Source organism: Fukomys damarensis, unplaced genomic scaffold (assembly GCF_012274545.1).
Source record: "Fukomys damarensis isolate Sample0158 unplaced genomic scaffold, DMR_v1.0_HiC HiC_scaffold_33, whole genome shotgun sequence".
Classification (NCBI taxonomy): domain Eukaryota; kingdom Metazoa; phylum Chordata; class Mammalia; order Rodentia; family Bathyergidae; genus Fukomys; species Fukomys damarensis.
The window spans coordinates 18434899-18447132 of NW_022900945.1; the positions used below are offsets into that span (position 1 = coordinate 18434899).

At 41.2% G+C, this 12234-nt stretch overlaps 1 protein-coding gene across 4 annotated transcripts in view; it reads right to left on the reverse strand.

Moving 5' to 3' along the window:
- The window catches only part of Lpar3 (lysophosphatidic acid receptor 3), an 82175-nt gene that overhangs the window by 32473 nt on the left and 37468 nt on the right, over nt 1–12234 (reverse strand). For all 4 annotated transcript variants that reach the window (XM_033758377.1, XM_033758378.1, XM_010636721.3 and 1 more), the window contains exon 2: nt 11245–12001. In XM_033758377.1, coding sequence (XP_033614268.1) covers nt 11245–11980 — 736 coding nt within the window. In that variant the 5' untranslated portion in view covers nt 11981–12001. The remainder of the gene's footprint in view (nt 1–11244; nt 12002–12234) is intronic.

Genomic DNA, 12234 nt, shown 5'->3' on the forward strand with positions numbered 1-12234 from the left:
TTTCTGAACAGAAATGAAAGAAGTTGAGTACATTTATTGTTACAGAACTGAAGAGGCCTGAGACAGAAGGAGGAAGAAGGCAGAGCAGGGAGGGCTCTGGAGAAAAGGGCAATGACTGGGACAAACGACTTCTACACTGACAGCTAAGAGAGCAATGGGGGAAGGAGGAAGAGCCAGACTTGAGATGACGAGCAGCTAACTATGGTCGAGGTAGAAGAACACAGACAGATAGCTACAAATGCTGCAGTGTGGGTGGTGCTGGGAAGAGAAGAGGTGGTAATAACAGAAGAATAACAGGGACCAGGGAGAACAGCAAATGGAAAGGGATCTAGAGGGAAAGTAAAAAGAATTAAGACGTGTTACAGACAGGTGCCAATTCCCCACGATGAATGTCATCACTAATAAAAACATTTCTAACACAAGGAAAGGTGGCAAGGGGACATCTGAAAAGGCATGATGGCATGGCATCTAATAGTGATTTTTTTTTAATTTAAAGCTGTCCACCTTCTAATATCAGACACTGGGGCCTGCTCCTCTCCCACGTCCCCGTCAGAACATAAGGGGATGTGCCCAATGGTATCGTCAGGGAAGCAGCTGAGAGGCACCTGTGCTTTTGCATTCACTCATCCCTAGCTTACCCTGAAAGCAAATGCCCCTCTCCCCTTAAGGCCCCACGGCAAGGATGCGAAACACACAGTAATATCATCACCCGCAGCACAGGCGCTCAATGAGCTCTTTCAAGACAGAAATACGAACACCCCTGAACTTCATACTAAGTATCGGTGCCCGCATGGCTTCATCCTGAAAAGATTTAGTCATTCTCCATCTGATACGGCGAGAAAGCCCCTGTGTGCCAACAACGTGTTCGTTCTGCAAGGCAAGGCGTTCGCATGTTGTTTCAGACATTTGATTACTGAGGTATGCGTGGTGGCAAATATTGAAAGCAGCTTCTGCACAGCAGAGACAACTTCAAGGCCCTGAGAGCAGAAAACAAATGTCGCAGAATTCCCAGGAGCCCTACTCAGCTTCTGCTGCCTCCTGGTTTTGGAGTGTGTGTGTGTGTGTGTGTGTGTGTGTGTGTGTGTGTGTGTTCCTTTCTCCTTTGTCCCCCTCTGTTTCTTTCTCCCTTCCTCCCTCCATTCTCTTCCTTTCTTTTCTTTCCCTTTCTCTCCCTCTCTCTCTCTTTCATTCAGAAAGGACATTCCTTTCATCAGTGAAGCCCTGGCACAGTGTCAATGGCCCAGGTTCTGCTCCTAGCTCTTAAGACTCAGGGCAAATATCCCAATCCTAGCCCAGAGCACTTGACTAACTAGGTACCCTGGCAGGATTTGTCAGCAAGATGGGAGAGGGGGGCACTGCCTTAAGAAGAACATCTAGAACTTCTACACACATGATACTGGTGCTATACTACAGACAGTATTATCAAGCTAGTGCTTGGTGGCCAGGGTCGTATTTATAATGCTTTATTCATAAATGTTGTAAAAGTTAAATGAATTATTAATAGATAAGTTATCTGCCAGAAACAGGGATCATTAAAATAATTTTGTGGGGAAGAAGGTAGTTTATAGGGACCAGCAATGTAAGCATAGAGTATTTCATTTTTGCAGTGACCACATCTAGAGACTGGCTTAGGTTTCCAGTAATAAGAGCCGGTGGAATTTGCCAACTGTCAGGCAACCTCTGCTAAACACACTCAGTCAACCTTCTCTTAGATACTTGTCCATAGCCCAGATACTTGAAAATCTGCCATCAGTATGGCACCAACAATAGACATCTAATCCCTGTCTTCAGGGTGTTTGCTGATATTTGGGTGAGCGGGGGGAACACTCTGCTTGGATACAAGACAAAGCTCTTCAGAGTGAACAAAGGCTTAAGAATAGTACTTAATGTTTAGTTAGCACTTGCTATGCATCATGCAGTATCTTAGGGGCTTACTAAGCATTAGCTCATTGAATCTTCAAAACTTCAGCATGTCGAAGGTACTTCTCATCTGATAGGTGGAAAGACTGTCACAGGAGGTTAGGTAAATTGCTTAGGGTCACACAACTTGAAAGTGACAAACCTAGGACTTAGATCTAGGTCTCTCCCTGACTCCAAAGCCTCTGTTATCACCATAACTGCCATAACCATAGCTATAGCTATTGCCATAACTGGGCTACCTGCTGCAAAATCCTTGGAATAAATCAAAAGTGAGCTAAACATTGAAAGACCATGCATGTGACTCTAACTAGAAATCAAAGGAGGTTCTAGTTACAAACCATCATTTTCAAGTGGCCATTAACTGACTTGGTCAGTGGGGTCCTGAAGCCAATCTGCTTGGGTTCAAAACTCAGCTCTGCCCTTGGGAGAAGACCAAGCCGCTCTGGGCCTCGGTGTTTTTGTCTGGTGATAATAACAGAACCTCCCTCATAGGCTGTCATAAATACCATATGAAAACACGTGACCCATTCAGAACCAGGTGTAACACACTGAACTGTTAACATTTTTACCAGTATGGGTTTATGGACAAGATATATAAGTCTACTCCAGTTTCCTTGTCTGTTAAGCACATCTGCAGAGAGTCATTATGAAGGCTATGTGAAATAAAACTGAAAAGGCATGGAACACACTGACATTGTCATAGAAGGCACCCCAAAAATATTCCTTCCTCTCATTCTTCCTGAGACAGTACCATCGTTTGTCCTTCTAAGAACTCAATCCTGTGAAATGAGACGCTCATCCATTTCCCGCCTCACAGGCTTGTCTTGGCCACAGCCTGCCAGAGACCAAGCTGGAAGAAAAGAACCCAGGTTTTACTTTGAGTTCCAGCTTTTGAAAAGTCACTTAACTTCCCTAAATCTCAATTTTTAAATATATTTATTCTATCGTAATTTCAACAAGAATGTGGTAGAGAGGGGGCAACATGTCAGACATGCATGCACAGATGTATTTAAAAAGGGACAATCCTGAAAACCTTCACGCTAAAATCAGGAACAAGACAAGGAAGTCCACTGTCACCACTTCTGTTCAATACAGTTCTAGAAACATTAGTCACAGCAATTAGACAAGAGAAAGAAATAAAAGGAATAAAGATAGGAAAGGAAGAAGTTAAACTGTCACTATTTGCTGATCATGTGATACTCTACACAGACGCCCCCGCCCAAGGAAAAAAACTCTGCCAAAAGACTTCTAGACTTAATTGATAGATTCAGTAGAGTAGCTGGATGCAAGGTCAACTAAAAAATCAATAGCTTTCTTGTATACAAATAACAGACTCACTGAGAGAGAAATTAGGGAAACAAATCTCTTTCACAATAGCATCCAAAAAACCGAAATGTCTAGGAATCAGTCTAACTAAGGAAGCAAAAGACCTCTACATTGAGAACTATAACACTCTGAAAAAAGAAATAGAAGAGGATATAAGAAAATGGAAAGACATCCCTTGTTCCTGGTAGGAAGAATCAATATAGTAAAAATGGCCATACTTCCAGAACTGCTACACAGATTCAGTGCAATTCTGATTGAAATCCTAAAAGTATATTTCACAGAACTAGAGAAAACAATCCAAAAATTCATTTGGAACCAGAAGAGACCTAGAATAGCAAAAGCCATTCTAGACAACAGAGACATGGCATCACAAGCTCCAACTTGAAACTACACCACAAAGCCACTGTGATATAAACAGCATGGCACTGGCAAAGAAACAGACCTGAGGATGAGTGGAGAAGATTAGAAGATGCAGAAACAACTCCAGACATACTCAGCTACTTAATCTTTTACAAAGGAGCCAACTATCCTTACTGGAGGAAAGACAGCCTCTTTCATAAATGATGTTGGGAAAACTGGCTTTTAACCTGCCAAAGATTCAAACTAGGACTCTATCTCTCACCATGCACTAAACTAAAATCAAAGTGAATTGAAGATCTAAATATTAAAACAGAAACACTAAACTTGCTGGAAGATAAGTTAGGTAGAACTCTTTAAGAAATTAGCATAGGAAAAGATTTTATGAACAAATCCTCAGTAGCATGGGAACTAGCACAAAGACTACTGGGACCTCAACTTTTTAAAAAGCTTCTGCACTGCAAGAAAAACCACCAGTAGAACTAAGAGACAACCTATAATCTGTGAAAAATATTTTCCAGCTATTCCTCAAAGGACTACTATCTAGAATATATAAAGAGCTCACAAAACTCAGACCTCCCAAATATAAAGACCCAATTCAAAAATGGTCATCTGAAATGAACAGACATTTCTCAGACAAAGAAGTAAGAGCAGCAAATGAGTATATGAAAAGAATGTTCCACATCACTGGTCATTCGAGAGATGCAGATGAAAACAACACTGAGATTCCACCTCACCCCACAAAGAATGGCTGCTATCAAGAAATCAACCAATAACAAATGCTGGCAGGGTTGTGGGGAGAAAGGAACTCTTCTCCACTGTTGGTGGGAGTGCAGACTGGAGCAACAACTGTGGAAATCAATATGGAGATACCTCAAAGAGCTGGAACTAGAGGTTCCATTTGACCCAGCCATCCCTCTGCTGGGTATCTTTCTAAAAGAATTAAAAGAATAATATCACAGTGATATATGCACACCTATATTTACAGTGGCACAGTTTGTAATAGCTAAAACTTGGAAACAGCCCAAGTGCCCACCAAAAGGAGAGTTTGATCCCTGGTATGCCCCCCCCAAAAAAAACCACAAAAACAAAAAACAACAACAACAAAAAAAACAAAAACCATATAGTTTCTGTGGTGTGAAAAACTAAATGTGTAAATAAGGATCAAAATGTATAATTGATACTGTGTAATAGGAGAATAGGTCTAAAGGTGTAGGGGAAGTTTGAGAGGTAGGGAAAGGTAAGAAGGGAAAAGAAAAGAATACAAGAAAAGGAAAAAATGGAACCAAAGTCTTTGTAAATAGGGAAAGGTGGAGGGGGTGAAAGGTGGGCGGGGGAATGGGGGAAAAATAAGAATCAAAGTACAAGATCCCAATGATGAATGTAACGGTACAAAATGTACCGATAAACTTTAAAAAAAGGGACAACCCCCAACTTCAAAATAAACATACTCTACTTCAAAATAAAGGCATATAAACAACTCAATGAATTGAAGGAGAGGTGGTCCAGAGGAAGAAGTAATCAGATCTATTTAGGTAAGGAAAAGAAATATACAGAGAATGTTCATCCTTTGAGTTGGATCTCACAAGATGAATAGGAGTTTCTCAAACAGAAGCACAGCAATGGTATTGCAATAGTTGCCAAGGCTTAGAGAGGACAAATAGGAACTGTCAATAACTCATTGACATCTAAGGAAGTGGTAGAAAAGCAGGGAAATTATATCCTCCTTACTGACTTTGTAGGCTTTCCATAAGACCAAATAAAAGCAATATATTAAAACTTGGAAAAGACAGTATTACAGAAACATCATGTACAATTATTAGCAGCATTCTACCAAGGCTCTTGGTGATAGTTACTTTTCACCCATTTCCTCCTAGCATGAGAACTCAGGTATTGTCACCTCCCTTACCACCACTTGGTCCCCTTCCTCTCTCCCTTGAGAAAAGGGAACAAGGATTTAATGTCTATCCAAGTTAAGTGGAGGTGAGAAGTTTGAAAAAAAAATCAAACTCCATGTTTCAAATACCACAAACCTTTATAAAATCTTCTAACAACAATAATGTTTCATATTTTAGTAGTATTGACCAAAAATAAATCTTGACCCTAAGATCATGGCTTTTTAAATTATCTTGAGAATAACCCATGACAAGAAATGCATTTTATAGCACGATCCAGGACCTATACATGCACATGAAAAGAAATGTTATGAAATAATACCTGTACCTATTAAACACAGTATATTCTAATATTTATTTTTGTCTGATTTCATCTCAAAACTATGTTGGTTAAGATTCCACTATGATACTCTTCCCTTATTCACAGTTTTGCCTAATAGTTTCAGTTACCTACAGTTAACTGCAGTCTGAAAATGTTAACTGGAAAACTCAGAAATAATTTGTGGTTCTTTATTGTGTACCATTCTGATTAGTATGATGAAATCTTGCATTGCTCCACTCCACCCCACCTGACTTGTGAATAATCCCTTTGTCCAGCTTATTCACACTCTATACTACCCTTCTGCTAGTCACTTAGAGGCCATCTCAGTGATGAAATTAATTGTCATTGTATCACAGTGCTTGTATCACAGTGCATTGTATCGAGTGACTCTTGTTTTACTTTATAATGGCCTCAGAGTACAAAAGTAGTGATGCTGGTGATTTAGACATGCAGAAGAGAAGCCATAAAGTACTTCTTCTAAGTTAAAGGGTGAACATTTTCAACTTTGGGAAAGGAAAAACAAAAACTGTATGCTGAGGTTGCTGAGATTTATTACAAGCTATTGTTTTTACTCTTACTCTGCCTAATTTATAAATTCAAGTATCACTGGTATGTATATATAGGAAAAACACACATAGACCGGCCTTCATTCTATGCTCATGGCATCCACTGGGAGACTTGGAAGGTATCTCCCATGGATGAACAGGGACTACTCCAGGGGGTCACAGCCCATAGTTGGAAAACATCACCCTAAGAAACAGGAAGGTTGTGGAAGACTTCAAAAGCATGAGTCATAAATCCCTTCACCTTCTTTTTATCTGTATTTCAAGACATCGAAAAATAGAAGAAAGTCCAGCCCATTTGCTTATCCCTGTGTACATAGTTCACATGGTGCTGTTTGACAATAAATATAGGGTTTCTCGTGTGTTTGGTTACTGTAGCTGATTAGGCTTGTTTACAAGCAGGACTTTGAAACTCTCTTAGTCAGGGCCTCGGTGCCCTTCGGGAAGCAGGATTATATATCCCCCATGTCTTTTCAGTGAGAACCAGTAAACATCTTTCACATTAAGGGCCCCATCACACATCACCACCCAGAAGTAGGCAAGCATTCTGCCTCAGGGCTGCTGAAATGGGAACAGGGTGCCTCCATGCCTCTCCAATCATGAACAGGTTTGAAACACAATCACCATCATCACCGCTGCCACCAACCTCAAGCAAAGAGTGCTCACTATGCGGCTCTGTGTGCTTTCGTGTTCAGCAAAAATCCTAACGACCAAGGTTATCTGGTCTATTCTTCCCTTCCAAAGAGAGCTCATTAAACCTTTCTGGCTCACAAATGCACTGTTTTCATGGTGCCACAGCGAGCATCAGTGTTCCTGGGCCCTTCCTTGTGGCTTTGCATGAGTTCTAGATGTTTCTATCATCACATTTTCTATTACAGTATTTCACACTTAGAATGTCCATGCAAATACCACCAATCCTTTGTCCTGTCATTGGGCTGAGATTAAATTCAATAAATTCATGCAACTGCTTGCCTCTTAAATACTATTTAAAAAGTTAAATGGAATTTATTGACTGATACTTCAACATGTAAAGAAGAGTATTTGTATGAAACTTTTAGAATTTAGTCTTAAATGAGCTTTCTCTACAAGATATATATCAAGGAGTAGGTAAGGAAGGTTTAACATTTTCTCATTAAAATATTTAAATTGTGTAATTATTAAAGAAATTGTTCAGCCATTCATCTTTATGCACTGACAATCAGGGACTGTAATGATGCTGGATGTTGATTTTTCTGATATACTATCATTGGGGAGATATCTGTTTTAGACAATCCAATTCTTACATGTGTTACAGAATCTGTGGCAGGTACTTCCATGGAAAGAAGCTTTGGTACAGTTAATACACAGAACTGTGTACCAGATGCTGCTGCACAAGAGCCACATTTACTCATTTATTTATTCATCCATTTGTTCTCCCTCTCTCTCTCTCTCTCTCTCACACACACACACACACACACACACACACACAAAACTCTTCTCATTCCTACCTTGGTTACTTATTATTATAAGGGGTTCACTGAACTTTACAAGCTGGAAAGAATTGAAGATAGTTTATGCCCTCTCCGATGAGGAAAAGTAACCAAGAAAAGGTGAACTAATGCACTTCAAGTTGCCTTGTAGAAAATAGAAGAGCCAGGGCTCAACCCCACGTCTTTGTTAGCTAACGAAATCAGGAGCCAGAAGGCTTAACAACTTCTTCCCACTGCCCAGCTCTTCAGTTTCACTTCCCCTGTCCCCAGACTTCCCGTCTTCCACCAGATCCCTCTGTCTCACCACTGAAGAACTTCCCCAGGTCTCTCCACACCAAACTGTCATCCTGCCGTTAACCAATTCCCCAGTGCTGCTTCATCTCAATCCCACGACTTCTCTTATCCTACTTGGCGATTTCACTGTTTATTCCGGTTTTTCTGTTACCACCACCACACCTGTCAGAGCCACAAATCCCCTTTATTTTAAACTCCTCATAACAGTTCCAGATAAAGTTACACGCAACAGTATGAACTGAAGCAATGGCTGTGATTACCACACAGTCCTGTTCATTCCACCTAGGAGTGCAGAAGCCTTTTCTGTCTCCTGCTGTATACTATGGATAGTAGTATAATATACTGGAAAACAAAAGGGTTTTCAAGAAGGCAGTTAATTCCTCAAGACACATAACCAACCAGATGATTAAGACTACAAAGTAAACAGGGGGCAGGGCAGAGTTGTTCAACACAATCTATAGAGTGCAAATTTTTTTATTGCCAAAAACAGCAATACCCTTTCCAGCTCAAGAAGGAACATATCAATGAATGTGAACTTGCCCTTTCTTATCTTGTCATGGTACAAAAAAAGAGAATAAGGTGGTCAAAGCAGAAGACCGGGCAAAGAGGAGAGCAGCAGAAGTCAAATATGTGAAAACTAGCTACAGAGGGTGGTGTTAAACTCATGTACTCCGGAGGCCAGCTGCACAATGAGTCGGGGCCCCACACTAACAGCAAAGTGACACTGGACACACTGTGTACAGTCCCCACTCAGCCTTCATCCAGCTGGTGGTGACAGTAGTAGCACCTGCTTACCAGGGTTGCCATGAGGATTAGACAAAGTAATACAAAAACATGGCAGCATTTAGCACAAACTAAGCACTGTGTTTTTTAAAAAACAAATAAACCTTCAATTGAAAATTATTTTGAAGTGGGAAGGGTAGGGGAAAGGAAATAAGGGACAAGAAAAAATATGAGAAAAGGAAAAATGGAAACAAAGTCTTTGTAAATAGGGGAGGGTGGAGGGGGTGAAGGGTGGGCTGGGAATGGGGAAAAAATGAGAACCAAGACCTGTCATGTAAAGGTACAAGATCCCAATGATGAATGTAACTGTACCATATAACTAAAATGTACCAATAAACTCAATAAGATAAAAAAATAAGCAAAATTATTTTCGCAATTGTACTGTTTCTCTGCTGACATCCAAATCTTGCAAGCAGTGTCAGCACCTAGAGATCACATTTTCCTTCCACACTACACATACTCTGCACCCTGCAATATCAATTATCTCTCCAGAATTTATTTCATAGTCCCTTCACTTTGAGACCTGACAGAAATACACTTCTGGACCTCTCAGTAACTGTCCCCCACTGCGCCAGAAAAATGGGCTCTCTACTTTAGAGGACAGGGCCTATGAAAACATAGAAGTTCTTGCTCGTTAAAAATTCTACCTGTAACCTAGGACTGGAATTGTGCAACAACAGGCTACGTACCAGAGAAAAAACAAAACAGAAAGAAAAGTTTACCGTACCAGCTATGTCTTCGTAGGACAAGGCTTACAGTGCAAAGCAAAACTCCTCAGAGCTAACCAAACTCGCTGTCCTAAAGCATTTCCTCCTTTTCTTTCTTAATTTTATTCTAATCAGGCTCTCACCCATACTAAGTTTTATTTTCTCAAAGTCATAAAAAAGTGCCACCGTTTTGCTGAACACAGTAAGACTTTATCTTACTCTAGCTCTCAGGAGTATTAACCATGGTAATACAGTTGAGCTTCTCTAATGCAAAAATTCAAAGTCCACAATGCTTCAAAATTTTAAACTTTTTGAAGAGTTTAAAACACTTCTAGTCACAAGCACTGCAGGTCAGTGATGTTCAGCTTATTCTCCCTTTCCTCGGCTGCTGCCTTCTCTCAGCATCTGGGCCATCTAGGGCTTCCAGCTCCAGGATACTGAGGCCCATTCCTTGCCTTTCTTCTCCTAACATTCACATTCACTTTCATGGTGAGCTCATGCAATCTTGTGGTATAAAGTACCAGTTCTTCCCTCAGCCCATGACTTTCAAATATATATAGACCCACACCAAAATCCTAAATTTTTGACTCAGACATCCGACAGCCTATTCAGTAGGGTCAGCACTCCACTCAGGTGTCTCACAGGATCCTAGATCTGGAACAAACTCCTGACCTTCCCCCCACACCTCCTCCACCTCCTCCTCCTCCTCCTTCTCAGTCTGCCCCATCTCTCTTAAAGACATTTCCCTCTTTCCCCCTCCTCTCTTCACCTCCTTCATTGGCAAATCTTATCAGTTCTACTTTTAAAAATTATCCAGGATCAGAGCCGGGGATTTAGCTCAGTGGTTCCACACCTGCCTGGCAAGTACAAGGTCCTGAGTTCAATCACTGGTACAAAAAAAAATCCAGGATCTGACCATTACTTCCAACTGCCTTCTGGCCACCGTGATGTTTCTTGAGCATTGGAATAATCTTTGAAGCAGTCTTCTTGCTTCTGCTTTTGTCTTACTACAGTCTCCCATGAAAACAGCAGCCAGAGACATACCCCTAAAATTTAAGTTAGATCCTGTCATTCCCTGTTCAAACTTTCCAGGGGTTTCCCTCAGGAAATCCAAAGTCCTTGTAGTCAGACTACTGCAGCCTCTTGCCATGGGCTCTTTGACTTCATCTCCTCCTTCTCTGCCTCACTCCCTTATTGCTACCCCAGCCTCCTTGCTGTTCAGGGGTCCTGCATTTCTACTTGAGCCCCTCTCTACACATCCACACAATTCACTCCTTCATTGTCATCTCTGCCCAAAAGCTCAGGTGTCCTTCACAGTGGGTTTTTTTTTTAAATCATAAAATAAAGCTGCTTAGCACTCCTAATATCTCTTTCTTGATTTATTTTTCCAAATAAGATTCTTCTTGTTTCATAAATTTTATTTATTTCCCTCTACTAGAATACTGACTTTGTCTTCCCTATTTGAGTACAAGCTCCAGGTGGGAGGGGATTTATGTCTATTCTTTTCCTTGCTGCATCCTAACTGCCTACTAAGTGTCTTCTACACAACAGATGCTGAATAAAGATTTGCTAATGAATGGGAATAATGGCTCCCTAGGCTCCTCTTACCTAAGACAGTCATCACTGTCTTCATCAGCTTCATGGGAGCCCTCCGGCGGCTGATGGACCCACTGGTATGTGGAGACAAGACGTTGGTTTTCCTCTTGACATACATGTAGATCCGCATGTATACCACCACCATGATGAAGAAGGCCACAAGGTTGGACACAGTCCAGAAAATGAGGTAACTCCTGCTATAAATGGGGGCCAGGGAAGAACAGGTAGAGATGTTGCAGAGGCAGTTCCAGCCCAGCGTGGGGACCGCCCCCATGAAGATGGCGATGGCCCACACCAGTAGAATGAGCAGAATCACTCTCTTTTTGGTCAAGTTGCTGTGGATCCTCATCCTCATGATTGACATGTGCCTCTCCACAGCAATAACCAGCAAATTGGTCAGAGAGGCAGTCAAGCTGGTGTCCAGAAGTCCCTGGCGAAGAAACCAGCGGTTGACAGTCAAAGTTCTTGAAACTGGGCCAGTGTTAAACATCAGGAATACATAGGCAATTCCAGCAAAGAAATCTGCAGCAGCTAAATTTGCCAATAGGTAATAGAAGGGGAAATGAAACTTTCTGTTTTTGATCACTGCAGCGATGACCAGAGAATTAGAAAAAAAAATAAACAGGCAGAAAAATGTTCCAACACACAAAACAATTATGAACTTTGTTCCTGTCCACTCATCGGCAGTGTCGCTGTTGCTCCTATTATAAAAAAAGTCCATCCGTTTATCATAGTGACACTCATTCATCGTGGAGAAGAGATGCACATCCTAGAAAGATATTTTAAAAAGAAACAAACATCACTGTTTGTGAAATCAGCACGAAGACACCAACTAACACTGGCCTCTTCTTCAGGCTAACATCTACTAATCCTTCATTTTGAGGTAGAAATTCCCTTGCTCTAGTACACTAGCCCCTGACTTCCTACCACAGCAGTTAGCTTGCATGCTGTTTATTTCCCAAGGTAGGCTGCAAGGTCAGTGAGAAAGAGTCTGTATCTATT